A 19461-nucleotide genomic window follows, 5' to 3' on the forward strand; every position below is an offset into this window, starting at 1 on the left:
TTAAGTGATACAGCTTACACTGAGAATTTTTCTGGGATCTCTGCTGAATACTATAAATATTGGGTCCCTTTCTCTTTTCATAAGTGGATACTTGTGACTTGTCTCTAGAGTAGAGTTTTGTGGGGATTTTTGCAGCCTCCAGTGAAGAATGTTCTCTTTTACTGCACTGGTTTTGGTCCAGGAATAATTACATATTCAAAGACAGGTGGATAGTTTTTAAGTGCCTGGGTAGCTTGTCTTCTGTAAAATTCAGAAAGTACTGCCATTTCTGTTTCTTTGTAAAAGACCATACATAGGTATTGACTTATTCCTAATTTAGTCAGCTTGACTAGTGTAAGAAGCAGCAAATTTTCTGTCTGCAAGGTCCATCTTGGGTTCATACCTCAATTGTCCTTAGACCATCTGTTGTTGTTTGAAGCTGGCCCAATGCCAGGTACCCACAAGAGTCACTCGTTCACCCTCCCCTTCCACAGCTGGGCAGAGGAGAGAAAAAAAAATGAAAAAAGTGTTCATGAATGAGATAAGGACTGGGAGAAAACATTGCAAGGGCAGAACAGGCTCAACTTAAAGTTGCAAAGTGAATTTATTACTAACAGAATCAGGGGAGGATAATGAGAAATAAAATAAGCCCTTAAAACACGTTTTCCCCCAGACCCTCCCTCCTTCCCACCAACAGCACAGGGAGACAGGGCATGCAGGTTTTGGGCAGTTCACCACTGAGATTTTCTTCTGCTGCTCTGGGAGAGGAGTCCTTCCCCTGTGAGGCCATGGGGTCCCTCCTATGGGAGACAGTCCTCTGTGAACTTCTCTGGCATGGGTCCACTCTCACAACCAGCAGTCCTACTGCACCTGCTGCAATATGAATTCCCCCCACGGGCAAACAGTCCTCCCAGAACTGCTGCAACATGGGTCTCTCTTTGCCCGGGGTGCAGTCCTCCAAGGACAGGCTGCTCCAGCCTGGAAGCAAGGGCCCCCTCTCTCCACTGGGTCTTCCACTGGAGCACAGCCTCCTCCAGGCATTCACCTGCTCTGGCATGGATGCCTCCCCCACAGGCTGCGGGTAGATCTCTGCATCCCCCGTGGATCCCCATGCGCTGCAAGGGGACAACCTGCTTCACCATGGTCTTCACCACGGCCTGCAGAGGAATCTCGGCTCCAGCACCTGGAGCACCTCCTACCCCTCCTTCGTCACTGACCTTGGTGTTGCCATGTTGTTTTCCTTCACCTGTTCTTACCTCCTCCTCTTCTCTGACTTGAAGAAAAACTGTGTGTACTTTGTTTTGATTTTCTTCCTAAATATGTCATCACAGAGGCATTACCAACCTCTCTAATTGTCCCAGTTTTGTCCAGCAGCATGTCCATCTTTAGAGCCATCAGGGACTGGCTCTGCTGGACATGGTGGAAGCTTCCAGCAGCTTCTCACAGGACCCATCTCTCTGTGGCCCCCCCACTACCATAAACCAGGCTGTGCAAAACCAATACACCATCTATAGGAGAAACTGATGTTCATGCCATGACTTCAAAATTATTTACTTCCTCATAGCTTTAAATTCATCTCATAGAAAATATTTTTGTTTCACACTGGGCCAGGAGTGTTTTGTCAACCCATAATGCATGGTTCTTGGACAAACAGGAGACTTCTATAACAGTATATATTGGAATTCAAGTGTGTTGGACACATGAAAGGTTTGTTAACCTCACTACTACGTGTCACTTTCAATTAATAATGAGCAATGCCATCACTGTATACTTATAAGCAAGGTAATGCAAGGTCGACTTCCACTCTTTTGTAAGAGGTCAAACTTTGGTATTGCTGTAGTGAAAAGCAGTTGGCTGGTAGTGTCCATTCACGCTGAACAAAATGAGAGGTGAGTTAGATTGCTTTAGTTGGTCCATATGTTGTTTCATTTTATAGCAATCTTCCAGAATTATGGTTAACCTGAAATGGATATTTTATTTTATTTTATGTTATGTTATTTTAATTTTGCTTTAACTGTCAACAGAAAGTTAGATTTTTCTCATGCTAAACTGAAGGACAATTGTGGTTTGGCACTGGCCAGACACCAGGCACCCATGAAAGCTGCTCACTCACCCTCCCCTGCAACTGGACAGAGGAGGGAAAATATTGTGAGAGGTTCATGAGTTGATAAGGACCATGGGAAAACACTCATCAATTGCCATCAAGGGCAAAACAGGCTCAACTTAGAGATATAAAGTGAATTTATTACTAACAAAATCAGAGCAGGATAATGAGAAGTAAAATAAGCCCTTCAAAACATCTTTCCTTCCCCTCCAACCCCTTCTTCCTTCCCACTGACTGCACAGGGAGGCAGGGAGTGGAGTTTTGGGCAGTTTATCACCTGTGCTTTCTCTCACTGCTCAGGGAGAGGAGTCATTCCCCTCCTGTGCCATGGGGTCCCTTCCACAGTAGACAGTTCTCCACGAACTTCTCCAACGTGGCTCCATCTCTATAGTAATAGTCCTCCCAAAACTAATGCAACATGAGTACATCCCACGGACAGCAGTATGCCTCAAACTGCTGCAGTGTGAGTCACTCTTTGACAGGGTGCAGTCCTTCAACGACAGGCTGCTCCAGCCTGGGAGTAGGGCCCCTCTCTCCACGGATCTCCCACTGGATCACAACCTCCTCGAGGCATTCGCCCGCTCCGGTGTGGGCTCCTCCGCCATGGGCTACAGGTGGATCTCTGCATCCCCCAGGGATCCCCATGGGCTGCAGGGGGACAGCCTGCTTCACCATGGTCCTCACCACAGCCTGCAGAGGAATTTTGGCTCCAGTTCCTGGAGCACCTCCTCCCCCTCCTTCTTCAATGACCTTGGTGTCTGCAGAGTTGTTCTTCTCACATGTTCTCACCTCCTCCTCTTCTCAGCTAGAATTAAAACAGCACCACAAAGTTTGTTTAGATTTCTTCTTAAATATGTCATCACAGTGGCATTACCACCACCTCTGATTGGCCCAGCCTTGGCCAGCAGCATATCTATCTTTGGAGCCATCAGGGACTGGCTCTGCCTGACATGGTAGAAACTTCAAGCAGCTTCTCACAGAAGCCACCTCTGTGGTGCCCCTGCTACCAAGAACCAGACTGTGCAAAACCAACACAACAATTTAGGTTTCTGTTTAATAAGTTCCTAGTTCTGCGGTCAAACTGAGTATTTTTCCCTATCTTTCTAGATTGTCTGGATAGCAGCAGTTACTTCTGTGAAGAAAGTAGCTGATCCAGTACTATTCTTCTCGGATACTGTCATACTATTATTAGGAGATAGATTGGTTCAAGCTGAACTAAGGCCATGTTGCTGCCAAAAGAGAGGTTCCATTGTTACTGTGCACTCTTGCTCTCCTTATGTTGGCTTGGGGAAATGAGTGGCTGTAGGATGAATTACTTGTGGTAGTAGACAGTGTAACACTTGTAGGAGGCAGGAGATGAAGTGCTCCTCCTTTTTAAAGGCAATGTGGTCTTAGACTGCAGATTTCAGTATGGCTTTACAGTTAAGCTTTTCCCTGGTACTTTCAGAAGTTCACCTTTATTGAGAAATCAATATGTCTGGTTTTATTTTGTTTTTTGTCATAGTTGAAATCATAACAAGACATTTTTAATTAATAAACATGGAGCACAGGCTGGTTATCATGTCACAAAGATTTCCACACTGACTTAAATGCCTAAAGACTACATAATTTTACAATAATTTTATCATAGATTTAATATTGAGCAAAATACAAATTCTGTTTTTTTCCCATTTCAGTGGCTTTGTTTTTCTTCGACTGATTTGTCCTGCTATCCTGAACCCAAGGATGTTTAATATCATCTCAGGTGACTATGCTTCAGACTGAATTCATACTTTATATAATAATAGGCATAAACTTGCTTTAGTGCCTAATTTAGCAAAATATTAAGTAATTAGAACACTGCGAAATCATGTTAATCATATAAATGAATTTACTTACTCCCTAAGGCAGCCAGCATAGAGTTCTCAGGCTTAAAGATTAGACAATGTTTATTCCCAATGTCTTGTTGTAAAGTAAAACAAAAACAAAAAACAACAAAAACAAAGAGAAGGTGAATGTTAAAGTGTTTCATAAAGAAAACTGTTTTGGGTTAACCCTGTTTGGCAGATAAAGCATCACAGTCACTTGCTCACTTTCCTCTTCACCCTCAGTAGAATGGGAGAAGAGGAAAGAAAAAATAAAAAGAGGAAAATTTGGGGGTCAAAATAAAACAAACAAAAATATTTAAATGTTTAATAAGTAAAGGATAAATTTAATAGAACTAAACAAGTGATGCAAAGGCAATCATATTACCTCCCATGTGTAGACTGATGCCCAGCCAATTCCTGAATAAAAGATGGCTGACACCCATAAAACCTCCCTCTTTTCCCTTGTATTGCTGAGCATGGCTTTAAATGCCTGCCCTGTTCTGTCTAATCCCAGCCTATTGTTCACCCTCAGTCTATTCATTGCGGGGGAGCAGAGTGAAAAACAGAGGCAGTCCTGATGCTGTATAAACATCATTTGGCAAAAGCTATAATATTAATCTGCTATCAGTACTATTTGGGTCAAAAATCTAAAACTGCTCCATATGAGCTGCCCTTGAAGAAAATCAACTCTGTCCTAGCCAGGCCCATTACAAAAGCGTGATCCTGGGTTTTGATGCTCTTTTTGTAGAGTGCATCTCTATCAGTAGATAAAGCAGTGACAGGGACTATTCCCGTTTGCTAGAACAGGATTGCAAAATTGCAGTACTGATCTGCAGTACAGTTCTGGCTGATAACAGATAGCATTCTCCTAAACGGTTCTTAGATGTGCTTTGGATGTTGACATGCATCAGGGATCATATCTAAAAGTTGGCATGGGGCTTTGTTGTGAATGATGTGGGCATAGATTATTCCACTGCAGTTGGCTTAAGTACCTAGAATTGTTTCTGAGCATTTTAACTTATGGATGTAGTTGAGGTCTTAGAGATGCGACAGCTAGTATGTATGTTACTGTTGTACCAGACATAAGGCTGTGTTGATGGAATTCCATGTTTTAAGTTTTGCTGTATTCCTTTGTGGTGGGTAGACCTTTACTGGATGCCAGGCACCCACCAAAGCCTCTCTATAACTCCCCCTTATTAGCTGGACAGGGGAGAGAAAATATAACTGAAGGCTGATGAGTTGAGATCAGGATAGGGAGATCATTCAGCAATTACTGTCATGGTCAAAACAGACTCAGCTTAGGGAAATTGAATTAATATATTACCAATCAAATCAGAGTAGGGTAATGAGAAATAAAACCAAATCTTAAAACACCTTCCCTCTACCCCTTCCTTCTTCCCAGGCTCAACTTCACTCCTGTGCTGGTTTTGGCTGGGGTAGAGTTTTTCTTTCCAGTGGCTGATATGGGGCTGTGTTTTGAATTTGTATTGAACACAGTGTTGATAATACAGAGATATTTTTGCTGTTGCTGAGCAGTGCTTACACACAGCCAAGGCCTTTTCTGCTTTTCATACTGCCACACTGGTGAGGAAGTTGGGGGTGCATGGGAGGTTGGGAGGAGACACAGTTGGGACAGGTGACCCAAACTGACCAAAGGGATATTTTAGACCATATGACATCATGCTCGGTATTTAAAGCTGAGGGAAGAAGGAAGAAGGGAGGGGATGTTTGGAGTGATGGCATTTGTGTTTCCAAGTAACCGTTGCACATGATGGAGCCCTGCTCTCTGGAGATGGCTGAGCACCTGCCTGCCCATGGGAAGGGATGAATGAATTCCTTGTTTTGCATTGCTTGTATGCATGGCTTTGGCTTTCCCTATTAAACGGTCTTTATTTCAACTCAAGTTTTCAAACTTTTTAACCTTCTGATTTTCTCCACAATCCCACTGGTGGGGCCAGCGAGCGAGGATGTGTGGGGCTTGGCTGCTGGCTGGGGTGAAACCACAACTCCCTATTTTCTCTTCCCCCTGCCTCCCAGTGGTACAGGGGAATGGAGGTTGTGGTCAGTCCACATTTTCTCTGCCATTCCTCAGGAGGACTCCTCACACTCTTCCCCTGTTCCAGCATAGAAACCTTCCCATGGGAGGTTATTATCTCCTATTAACTTTAGCCAGGTACCCCTCAATAGCTCGTTTTGCTAAAACCAAAAGACCCAAAGCAGTACATCTTGAGGAAGGTCTCTGCCAATCCTCGAGAGCCCCAATGACTCCCCCCATGGAGTTGTTTTAATATGTGAAGGGTCAAAGCTCCTGGCATCCGCTGTTTACTGTCCATTGTAATACTCCCCTTTTTCTTTTGCTCCACCACTTTTAATTATCTCCAACTCCTCTGATGGAAAAGATATCACCACCAACTCCGCCCTCCCCCCAGCAACAGCTGAGCCACTGGGAGCAAAGGGAGGATCCCAGAGACCTCTGGCAGAAGTGCTGCTTTCTGAACCTCTCCATTGGCCAGTTGATTACCTATTGCTTCTTCTGAGTACCCTGCCTAATATCCCCTAACATGTATTATTTCTACCTCTTGGTAAAATCACCACCTCCAACAGGCAAGTAATTGAGCTCTCATGAGTGAACGTTTTACCCCTGCAAGTTAACAGACCTCTTTCCTGACAGTTTTCCAAACGCATGTACCACCCCATATGCATATTTTGAATCTGTAAATATATTCACCACCTTTCCTTGATACAATTTTCAGGCTTTTATTAAGGCATACAATTCTGGGGTCTGTGCAGACCATGTGCGTGGTAGCTTCTCCTCTTATTCCCCTCCTTTTACTATAGCATATCCAGTAATTTATTTTCCTCCTATTACTCTTGAAGATCCATCAATAAACTCCTTTCCCTCATTTGGCCGAGAGATATCCAGTAAATCTTCCCTAGCTCGGGTCTGGAGATCTGTTACCTGGATACAGTCACAAGTTTCCTTTCGGTCTCCTTCTTTTGTACCAGTTAAACAGGAGGCTAGGTTAAACCCTTCCCTGCTTCTAAATTCTAAATACTCCTGTTCTATTAAACAGGTTTCATACTGTAACAGCCTAGTGCTGGTCATCCATTTAGAACTTGATGCCAGACTTTAACAATCTTGCCATCAGTTGCCATCAAAGCCGTGGCTGCACAATTCTGCAGACAACAGAGCCACAGTTACCCTTAGAGCAAACAATGGGGCCATCCCCTCACCGATGGGCCAAACATCTTAGCACTAGAATTCCTTTGGCACGGCCTTGTTTAACATCCACACACAGTTCCAATTCCTTTTATGAGTCTGGCTAATGTTTTGCTGTCTTTCTGGTGTCCATACCACAACACTGGGGCTATCTGGATTTAAAAAGTCACAGAATAAAAAGTCCTTAATCCAGGTCCTGCAATACCCTATTAATCCTACAAATTGTCACAGCTCCCCTTCAGTCCTGGGCAATGGCACCTCCAAGATTCCCTGAACCTTTTCTGGGCCAACACACCACAAGCCTTCAGTCAAAAGAGGCCTCAAACATTCAACCTTTCACTCCATCACCTATGCCCTCCCTTCAGACACTCCAAGATCCCATCCTCCAGCCACAAAATTAAGTAATTTCAGTGTGGCTTCCCCTACCACCTCCTCCCGTTCTCATAAGAGCAAGTCCTTCACATACTGCGATAACCTAATTCCCAAGGACGGAGTAAAATCTTTTAATAATATGACCAGTGCTTCCATGTATCCCTGTGGAAGGATCATCCATGTCTTTATTATTTTCCCTTCTCCCCTTTGTTCCCACTCAAAGGCAAAATACTGTTTACTATGCTTTGTAACTGGGCATCCCCAGAAATTATCTTTTAAATCAAGTACTGAATAGTAGAAGTGTGAGGAGGAAACCTTGTTCAGGATGGTATAAGGATCTGGGACCATGGAGTGCCTGAGTTTAGTAGTCTCATTATTCTCACATCCTGCACCATTCTATAGGTTCCATCTGATTTCATAACTGACAGGATACAAATGTTATAGGGAAACCTAACATACATGGCTCCAAAAGACCTGCCTTTAACAGGAACTCAATAACAGGCTGTAACCCCTTCCTTTCCCTGAAATATGGTATTACCTCTTAGACACCACTTGTCCTGGTTGCCTCAGAGTAATTTGGAGAGGCTCCATATCCAGTTTTCCATATTTCCCTGGGATTGACAACACTTCTGGGTTCATTTTAGCATAAGCTTTATCAGATAATTAATTTACACAGTGTCACAACAGCCCTAGTCTCCCCATCAACCTTCACAACACTAACCCACATTCCCAACTGTTATAAATGACTCAAACCCCAAGTGGGAATGAGTTATAAAACTTTTATTGAGAACTAATAAAAATAATTCACAAAGTGAAAGGGACAGCACTGGGAGTGTGGCCAGCCACCAGAGGCTCATCCACAAAATGGCGGCTCCACCTTTTATACCCTTGGTGTTGCATCAGCCAAATACATATTCATAAGCAGTCATACATATTCAAACATCTTCCTTCTATATCCCTAGCCCCTCCCAAAGCCTGCCAGTTGACTCTTCTTTGCCATCCATTGGTGGAGACCTTCTTGCAACTTGATTGGAGGTGAGGTGGTGTCATGCCAAGTCCCCCCAGCAACAAGCTTCCCCCATTCTCAGATGCCTCATGCAAGGGGCATGTGTACACACCCTCCCTCCACATGTCTCTGACAACCCTGACGACTAGGGTTGTCTGGTGGCAACAATACAGAGGGGAGAAGAGAGGATTAAAGGGAGGACAAAAAGGGGTCCAAAAACAACCTACAACAACAGTCACACGTCAAAAGAACTTTAATCCTTAACAAAGCTTCTTGTAACACACATAATATCCATTCCTCATATGTGAGAGCCAATTACCGCACCACCCATCTATAACACAACTCAGTCATCAAATACCCTCCTAGCAAACCACAACCACAACTACGATCAAACAGAAACTCATGCTTTTCAAACCCATCTCACACATTGACCAATAATGGTTGAATAAAAAGCACTGGCTCATCTTTCCCACTTACTCCCTGAATTATCAAAAAAACCCTCTTTGGCATAAAATTCAAAGTAGACAGAAAGGCTCCCGTGTCTACTAGGAAACACATTTCTCAGTTCAGACCCACCCTGCATGTTAGCAAGGGCTCCAGTGTGGTGAGCCCCCAGTACAGTAGGAGATCCTGGCACCCTTAACAATCCATTTCTAATGTTCTCTTTTTTTTTTTTTTTTTTTACAAATGGCACATTGATTAAAAACTGTGCCATTATCCTTGGCTGTACCTTTACCTTTTCCTCATCCCTTCTTACATATACCTGATGCGCCTTTCCAACCAACTCCTGCAAGGGCCCACTCTGCCACCTCTGCAACCCATGGTCCCATTCCCTGTGGGCTCTCACCCTCCCACAACTGCCAAACTCTGCAAAATCACTCACCTCCCTGGGGACCAAAACAAAATCTGTTCTTATATCAGGCCAGGCTTTGGTGATGGATTGTATCTCATGGTGTACACCAAAGACAGTCACTCCACCTTACACTGTACACCACAGTCCCTGTCCTGCTGCAGTGTCTAGATGCATCCCCTCAGCACACTCGTCCAGGTCCCTGGTCCACTTTCCCAGCACCAGAGGCTCTGTAAAGCACCAGGTCCCAGCAGGTGGGCAGTGCCACAGGGACAGGCAGGCGAACAGGATGTCCTGCAACCTCATAGGGGCCGGAGGGCCACTACAACCCCTGCCTGTAGGGTTGGTGGCATCAGGTGTCACCTGGTGCTGAGCCCTGGCTTCCCCACAGCTTCAGCCCAGCCCCACACCTCCCCACAGGCCCCCAGCCCATGCTCCTGGTCCCACACTTCTGTGCCTGGCCTCAGCACTCTTCACCATAGAGAAACCTCCTTAAGTCCTAAGTAGTAAGCGGACAAACCCAAATCCTACACCCTGGCTCCATAATGACCAGGGGAGAGGTGGGGGGTGTAGGAACAATACCTCCCTGCCTTCCCTATCTTGGAAGCCAAGACTACAAAAGACCTGCAGCCGGCCCTATATTAGATTGCAAATTTTGAAGATAAGGCAGAGAACATCCCAATTCTCACTGCTTCTCAATTCTTTTTTTATCATGTAGTGTCCCACTGCTATTTGCCTTAACCATATTCCTCCATACTCCCCTTCAACCAATCCTTTCCCAAACCAACACCATCTGTCCCCTGTTGCTGAGACCTCTTCTCAACTCCCCTTACTGCACCCTCTGGGCATCCATGTCCTTAACTACCTCAGGGAAAATGTGCAAACCATCTCAACATTCTGCCAAATGGCCCTTTGGAGGTATTTTGTGATCGCCATCCCTATAGTCGAGACCCTTTCTCAACTTTCCTTTACAACCCCTTCTAGGCATCCTGCCATGTTTTACTCCTCAAAGTTTCCATTGTACTCACCTGTGACATTTCCAGCAGTCCTTTCCTGTGGGCTCTTCATGGACCTCCCCGGTCAGCCTCTCATCTGTCTCCTGGACAGTCTCAGGAATCCAATCAATTGCCCAGTGCTGGCCAGCATCAAAGGGAACTTGTCACCTAAAAAGCGGGTGAGGTGCGCCTCCAGCTCTTCTTGCCATGTGCCGGTCCCAGATGTTGGAAGGATTCCGGACAAGAGCTCCCATCTTGTACGGAAAATCACACTATGAAAAAGCAGTGTCCATAAAGGAGACAGAGGAGTCCTGCAACTTTATTCAAATAAAGGGAGAGAGTCCACTGGTGCTCATGCCTGTGGGGTTTTCTCTCTTCATGTTTTAGAGGACTCAGCCTCCTTTTATCCCAAACTCCCAGCCACATGTTGCCCTCTTCCTTTCCCCATTGGCTGAGGTACTAGGAAAGTACAGCCTTCATGAACCACCTATGACATATTTCCCCTTGAACCTGTCATTTTCCTCACAAGTTCAGAAACTCAGGCTTGTGCAGACCCACTTGTCTGTTTCAGGAGTCAAACTGTCTGGGTTCTGTAACAAACTTGTGGCTTGAAGTTGGTAGAGACATTAAGACCCATTTCAAAGACATGAACACCCATACCTTCACCCATGGAATTGTTTGTAAAGACATTAGCACACATCTTTCCTATAATTTCTTTATTATTTATATAATCTTCAGATTATATTATTTTCTAATTTGGGGACTGCATTGAGACCACTGTTTCTTCAGCTGTAAATTATGTTGTTATCCATATATTTGTGTAATCCCTTTTAAGTGTTAGTCCTGTTTAGAAGTCCAGATAATATTCTTGACTTTCACTAAGGTAAGTTTATGGGCTTTATATAGGGTTGTTAGAACTTTTCATTTAAAAAACCCCAAAAAAACCAAACCAAAACAAACAAAGTGGTCTCTTTTTCTTTTGGAGCAAATTTTTTAACATACTTCCTTGCTGTAATGGGGCAACCTGAGAAGCTGCATTTCATAATCTGAAGCTGTTTCGGAGCAGATTTTGCAACACCTTTGCTGCTTGATGGATTGTTAGTCTGCCGCTTGTCAACTCGCAGGAGCTCATGCTCATCCTGGGCTTTGGAGAATTTCACAGTACCTTCACTGCTACTGCCTGCCCTGTGCCAAGGAGTGGTTGGACGTGCTCTCCTGTTTTGGGGGGAATGTTCTGGAACCGCAGAGGCTTGGTTGCTGTGTTGTTTTACTTTGTTCTCTCTCAACTGTGTGATCCATAGTAGGTGGCTTCTCTGCCATCTTGTCTTGGTCCCCTGGGCCAATGGGCTGCCACAGTGGCCTCCATCTTAGGAGGAGGAGGCTTCTCTGCTACCTTGTTTTCTCTGTTCCCGGGGGAAGCATGTGACTCAGCACCTTTGTATCTAGTGGTTATTGCTGTTATCTTTGTTGTTGCTGTTTTATCTTTAGTAAACTGTTATTTTTTCACCTATATCTTCTCCCATTCATCTCTCCTTATTGATGAAAGCGAAGTGGTTAACACTAAGGGGAGGTAATTCACTTTGAAGTCTTCACCCTATAAATTGTCTTAAATTAAGTATCAGATATGCATATTGATGTTTATTGTGGACATAATTACTAAAACAGCAAAAGTTTACTTGATCATGAGAATTTTTTCACATGCAGTTCTCTTACAGCATTTAAAGTATTGAATTCCATGATAACAAATTGTGGAAGAGAATTTTCTTGTGACTACTGGAGGTTTTAAATTAAATGGTCAGTAACTTTCTACTTTCTATTCCTATCAGATTCTCCTTCCCCTACTGCTGCAAGAACACTGACGCTGGTTGCCAAGTCTGTGCAGAATTTAGCAAATCTGGTTGAATTTGGAGCTAAGGTGAATATAATTTTACACAGAATGGTCTAGAAGATTGCCATGTTCATGTTAACAGAAACAGATTTTGTCTGTATTATTCTTATGCAAATCTTGATGTGTGACCTGGGTGTCTTATCAGCAAGGAAGCTTTATTCCTGCATTTTTTTTTTCTATCCTCTTTAGCTGGAGCTCAACAGGGTATTGTTTTAACCTAGTATGGCTAGTATGGGTGATTTAGAAAGAGGAGTCAATAATTTCAGAATGAGTCATCTAGAAACTATGTGAATGATTTGGTACTTACCATAAAGATTTTCAGTCTGGAAGTATGAACAACAGCAGCAACATGCTAAAATAACTGATAAATTTATGGCCATGCTAGTAAGCATTATAGTGTGATGTAACCATATTTTTATGCTATGAGATCAGATAAACTCAGACATTAATTTCAAATACAACAGTGGAAGTATGTGAACTCTTTTTTTCTGTTTGTCGATGTCAAAAAGGGTAGTAGTCATACTCTAGAATTCATAGAATCATAGAATATCTCAAATTGGAAGGGATCCATAATGATCATTAAGTCCAACTCCATGCTCCCTGCAGGACTACCTAAAAGTAAATCATATGACTAAGGGTATCACCCATATTGTCCTTGAAGTGATAGGCTTGGTGCCATGACTGCTTTCTTGGGGAGGCTGTACCAGTGACTGACCACCCTCTCAGTTAAGAATGTTTTCCTAAAGTTCAGTCTGAACTACCTGTGACGCAACTTCATTCCATTTTCTCATGTCCTATTGGTAGTCACCAGAGAGAAGAGATCTGCATCTCACTGCTCCCCTTGAGAAAGTTGTAGACTATGATGAGCTCACCCCTCAGCCTTTTCTAAGCTGAACAAACCAAGTGACCTCAGCCGCTTTTGCCTTCAAGGTCTTTCAATGTCTTGGTTACCCTCCTCTGGACATCCTCTAATAGTTTGATGTCCTTTTTATATTGAGGCACCCAAAACTGCACACAGTACTTGAGGTGGGACCATACCAGTTCAGAGCAGAGCAGGACAATCACCTCCCTTGACCAACTGGTGATGCTCTGCCTGATGCACCCCGGGACACAGTTGGCCCTCCTGACTGCCAGGGCACTGCAGATTCATATTCAACTTGCCCTCAACCAGGACCCCAGGTCCCTTTCTGTGAGACTGCTCTCCAACCTTTTGTCTCCCAATTTGTATGTATAGCAAAGATTACCCCATCCCAGGTGCAGAATCCAGCACCTGCCCTTTTAAATTTCATATGCTTAGTGATTGCCCAGCTCTCTAGTCTATCCAGATCAGTCTGTAAGGCCTCTCTACCCTTGATGGAGTCCACAGCTCCTCCTGCTTTATCATCAGCAAACCTAATGAATGTTTGATTCCCATGTCCAGTTCATTTATTAAAACATTAAAGACCACTGTCCCTAAAATTGAGCCCTGGGGAACCTCACTGATGACTGACTGCCAGCCTGATTTCACTATAACCCCATTTACTATGATCCTTTGAACCTGGCCCATTAGGCAATTGCTCATCTAATGTATTATGGACTTTTCTAGCTGTGTGCTGGACTATTACAGTGACCTTAGACGGTCACTGTGGTGAGAGAAGGACGAGAATCTTGTTTCTTGATCAGAAGGCTTGATTTATTTATATAAGATATATAATACATTATAACTATACTAAAAAGAAAAAGAAGAGAAGTTGCAGAGAGTTGCTAAGCTAAGAATAGAATAGAAAGAATGAATAACAAAGTTCTGTGTCTAGGGAATCTGTCCCTGAGCTGCTCCTGTGATTGGCCTTTAATGGTACACATGGAAGATGAGCCAATCACAGGGACACCTGCTACATTTCACAGCAGCTGATAACAATTGTTTACATTCTTCTTCTGGGGCTCTGCTTCCCAGAAGATGGACAAATGTGAAAGAAAGGATTTCTATGAAAAAATGTCTGCGACACTGGACATTTTATCCAGAAAGATACTGTGAGAGACAGTATCAAAAGTTTTGCTAAAATCCAAAACCACCATGTTTACTGTCTTCCCCCAGTCAAAAAGATGAGTGTTAGAGTTGGAAAAGTGGGAGAGGAGAGGCAGGCAGCCATCTCTCCACAAAGAAAACATTTATGTGATGCTAGAATGAGTAAATTTTCTTTAGGAATCTCCATATCAAAAAGACAACTGAGAAATGCTAGAGTAGAAAGCTGTGATTAGAAAAAATCTATTCAAGAAGTATGAATCATTTGCCTGAAATAGATGATGGGAGTCTTTTTGCATTTCCATTGATTATTTCATGTCAAAATGGGGAAACATCTTTCAGTAATATAGGTATGTCTCTGTATAGAACCTTGAAATACATTCCACATCCATGTTGTTTTATATGCTATATGTCCAGGCCCAGAGAGTGGTGGTGAACAGTGCTGCATCCAGCAGGCGGCCAGTCACCAGTGGTACCCCTGAGGGGTCTGTACTGGGACCAATTCTGTTTTATATCTTTATTGATGACATGGATGAGGGGATTGAGTCTTTCATTAGTAAGTTTGCAGATGACACTAAGCTAGGATCATGTGTCAATCTCTTGGAAGGTAGGAGGGCTCTGCAGTGAGACTTGGAACGGTTGAATGGATGGGCAGAGTCTAACAGGATGAAGTTCAATAAATCCAAGTGCCGAGTCCTGCATTTTGGCCACAATAATCCCCTGCAACACTATAGGCTGGGGACAGTGTGGCTGGATAGTGCTCAGGCAAGAAAAGGACCTGGGGGTGCTTATGGACAGCCAAGTGAACATGAGCCAGCAGTGTGCCCTGGTGGCCAAGAAGGCCAACTGCATCCTGGCCTGTATCAGAAATAGTGTGGCCAGCAGGAGCAGGAAGATCATCCTTGCCCTATACTTGGCACTGGTGAGGCCGCACCTTGAGTACTGTGTCCAGTTCTTGGCCGCTCAGTTTAGGAAGGCTGTTGAGACACTTGAGCACGTCCAGAGGAAGGCAACTAGGTTGGTGAGGGGCTTGGAACACAAGCCCTATGAGGAATGGCTGAGGGAGCTGGGGTTGTTAAGCCTGGAGGAGACTCCGAGGTGACCTTATTACTCTCTACAACTTCCTGAAAGGTGGTTGTAGTCAGGTGGGCATTGGTCTCTTTCACCAGACAGCAACTGACAGAACAAGAGGACACAGTCTCAAGCTGCATCAAGGGAAATATAGGTTGAATATTAGGAAAAAGTTTTTTACAGAAAGGGTGATAAAGTTCTGGAATGGTCTGCCTGGGGAGGTGGTGGAATCACCATCCCTAGATGTGTTTAAGAAAAGAATGGATGTGGAACTCGGTGACATGATTTAGTTGAGGTGTTAGGGCATGGGTTGGACTCAATGATCTTCAATGTCTCTTCCAACCTAGTCATTCTGTGAATTCTGTAATTTTGTAGTAATACACTTTCAAATTGAGACCAATTAGGACTGAACTTCCAGCCTGGATATAGAGTATTTTAATTTAGAAACATGTTAACAACTACCAACCTGAGGCTCACACACACACACACTTTTTCTTTACTTATTCTTTAGACTGGTGTTTTCTGTTGTGATAAAGTGAAGGGAGACAACCCATCTTAATTGATCAGCATTGAACTCCGATTTATTGATTCAATCAGTCACTTTTTATAACAGTGTTAATTAAGCTCATACATATTGCAAAATCCGAGCTCATCATAGGTCACAGATTACACACCAACCCCTCCTTTTGTTTTCAATACCTGTGGTTTGTTATTGAAACCAAGATTTGTGTTCTCACCCTGATATGAAAGGTTCTAAAAACTTACTTTTACTTTCCCATACTTTATCCAAGGACAAGATATTTACTTGTTATTAAAAACAACCTGAGAACTTCTGCCGTTTACATAAATGTGCCTGAGAATCTTGTTCTTTACAGAAACAGGCTTTGAGAATTAGCTGCTTACAGCTGCCTTTTACTTTTCCATCAGCTGTATATTTTCATGGCCTTTTTTCCTTCAAGCCATGTCTGAACAAAATTCTCCAACACTGTTGTTACAGCATTTTGAAAAACCTCTTTTATTTGTACTTGTTCTCATACTGCTTGACATAATTTTGTAAATTAGTTTTACAAGTTTCCTTTAAAAGCCTCAGCTTTTACTAAACTTTCTATTGCATCACTAAAGGAATGGCAGCAACAATTGGTCTGTTCTGGTTCCCAAGTCACAACATGGTTGAACAATAAAAATCTGTTGACTTAAATATAATAAAAGAAATTTCAGGCTGCCATTATAATGCCATTTGTCTGACACTCACAACTTGGAATGTACACATTAATGAAAGAACAAAAAGGAGGGCAGTTATGTCCTGATCTTGATGCTGCTGATGTTGTTACCTCTGAAAGTTTTTATTTTATAGCTGCAATGAAAAAAGTCTATTTTCACTATTTCAGAAATGTAACATTTCATGTCACAATGCATATATCAACAATTTCAGAATCCATCTGGTGCAGAAAAAAGTGTAATCTTTTCATTGGTTGTACACCAGTAATCATAAATTCACTTGAAAAAGATGACACATTTGTTTTGCAATGTCATTTGTCTCTGATTGCAATATGTTCAGGTATGACTGATAAATCAGTATCAATTTGTTCTAATAAATACTTTTAAAAATTACCAGGAGCCATATATGGAGGGGGTAAATCCATTTATCAAGAGCAACAAACATCGCATGATCATGTTTTTAGATGAACTTGGGGTAAGTGGATTAAAAAGAGAAATTTCAAGTTGTATAGCAACATTGTGAGTTAAAATTCTTTATAGTCCTTGTTAACTAGTTCAAAAATGCATCAGCTTCCTCGCAATTTTGAATGATTGTTACTGAAATATTTTTCTTGTGCATGTTTAGGAACTGCAGATTGCTGACCTGTCGCACAGAATTAAAACCAATCAAATGTCCAGTTAGAAAGTACTGTTGTAGACATGAGATCTATTTGAGCTTCTCCCCAAGGATTAGGGCTTTCAGACAAAAATACCAACCTTCTAAAAAATATTTTAAAATAAATAAAATCTTATGCTTAATTTCTCATATGATTTTGACCTGACATTGAAAAAATTGAAGTTTTTAAAAATATTGTGTTCTATTTTAGTTACACATAACAAAATGTCTCAGTGCATGAATTCTGGATATTGTAGTTTAAAAGAAAATAATAGTTTCAGTTCATTTTGAAACCATTTTGTGTATAATAGTTATAATGAGTTAGGAGCTCATGTATGTATATATGTTTATGTTTAAACCAATAATTTGTTGAAAAAAGATGAAAGAAATATGCCTATTTTATTATTCCTGAATTATTCCCTTAAAAGTGACCTAGAAAACATCTCAGACCATTTTGATAATCTATAAGATTTACTGTTTTGAAGTGTGTCATTCAGATAGATTGCTATATGTCACCTTTTTATGGTTAAATGACAACTTCTGCATATTATGATACACTTGTTTTTCTTTAAATGGTAAATTATGCATGAGGACTTGGAAAATTGTTGGGTTTTAAAATAACTGATTCATCTCCTGGTTTAATTATATTATTTTATTAGTATTACTTGATAGTTTGAAGATTTTTTGGTGTCCATTTTTGCTATTGTTATTGCCTGATTTAAATTTTAAAAAAAACAAATAAAGCAAAAAACATCTTATGGATGGATCCCCCTCATTTGGGGGGAAGATATGATATGAATCTCTTTTTCTCAGTATCTTTCTAGACAGCTCAAAGACAGCATAGCAGCATCAAACTCTCCTATTAGGAATAGGAATTGCTGTATATTCAGTGATCTCTATGTGAAATGTGTAACCATAATTTAATTGTCTTCATAAAACAGATGGTTGTGGAGAGAAGGAAATAAATTATTTTTATTAGATAACATGGACGGAAGACTTAATTGTGAAGAAAAACATGGTACTTGCTCGCAGTATCAAAAGAACTGTTGGCGGGTGTGGGGAACTGTAATTTAATTTCTTTTATGCCTGACTACTCACCCTTCTAAATCTGTTCTCATATTTTTTGTTAAAGAATGTTCCTGAGCTTCCAGACACTACAGATTACTCTAGAACTGACTTATCTCGTTATCTGGCAGCCTTGCATGAGATGTGTGTGGCTCATTCAGATGAACTTCGGACACTTAGCAATGAGCGAGGTGTAATGCAGGTAAACTTTAATTATTAACAAAAATCACACATAGAGATAGCATGTGTAACTAAAGTTATTGTTTAACATCGTGGTTCCTTTGTAATTTTTTCTCTTCAGCAGTATGAGTGATAAATATGTACATTTCACCACTAGGTTGCTAGCTGTAAAGGTAAAGAACCTCAAAAATATGAACTAAGTATTTCTACAACAAATCCACAGATGATTTAAAGCAGTGGGTTGGGGATTTTTTTATTAGGTTTTTGGTATTTTGTTTTGTTTTTTCTCTTTTGGGGTTTTGGGGGGTTTGTGTTGTTTGTTTTAGTGGTTTGTTTTTTTCACAGAATCGCTAGGTTAGAAGAGACCTTAAAGATCATCAAGTCCAACCCATGCCCCTACACGTCAACTAAACCATGGCACCAAGTGCCACATGCAGTCGTTTTTTAAACACATCTAGGGATGGTGATTCCACCACCTCCCTGGGAAGACAATTCCAGTACTTTACCATTCTTTCTGTAAAAAACTTTTTCCTAATATTCAACCTAAATTTCCCTTGGCGCAGCTTGAGACTGTGTCCTCTTGTTCTGTCAGTTGCTGCCTGGATAAAGAGACTAACCCCCACCTGACTACAAGCACCTTTCAGGAAGTTGTAGAGAGTAATAAGGTCTATTACGTTGGGTCATTGGTTGGAGACAGAAAAGACAGAACTCTCTGATGATCATGAGACAAACAACAAATATTTATTATGGCCACCCCCTTAGAGAGGGGGTTCAAAATTCCCAGCCTTAGACAACTGATTGGTTGGGATTTCAGCACTGCCCAGCTCTCTGGCTAGAGATGTGTCTGCATTCAGGGTTGAATGGGATTGGCTGGGGTTCTCTGCTTGAGTTCAAATCCATCCTATCTTTACTTACCCAGGGACTTGCTTACTTCTAGGCTGGTTGAGTTTGGGGGTCTGTTATGGCCAAATTTATCTTTGCAGCTACAGACCAGCTGCAACTGTGACAA

General features: G+C 42.1%; 1 protein-coding gene across 4 annotated transcripts in view; it reads left to right on the forward strand.

Moving 5' to 3' along the window:
* The window catches only part of LOC141726967 (ras GTPase-activating protein 1-like), a 190671-nt gene that overhangs the window by 129012 nt on the left and 42198 nt on the right, over window positions 1-19461 (forward strand). For all 4 annotated transcript variants that reach the window (XM_074532116.1, XM_074532115.1, XM_074532117.1 and 1 more), the window contains exons 21-24: window positions 3760-3827; window positions 12200-12288; window positions 16950-17027; window positions 18340-18474. In XM_074532116.1, coding sequence (XP_074388217.1) covers window positions 3760-3827; window positions 12200-12288; window positions 16950-17027; window positions 18340-18474 — 370 coding nt within the window. The remainder of the gene's footprint in view (window positions 1-3759; window positions 3828-12199; window positions 12289-16949; window positions 17028-18339; window positions 18475-19461) is intronic.

This window comes from Zonotrichia albicollis, chromosome W, assembly GCF_047830755.1.
Source record: "Zonotrichia albicollis isolate bZonAlb1 chromosome W, bZonAlb1.hap1, whole genome shotgun sequence".
NCBI lineage: Eukaryota > Metazoa > Chordata > Aves > Passeriformes > Passerellidae > Zonotrichia > Zonotrichia albicollis.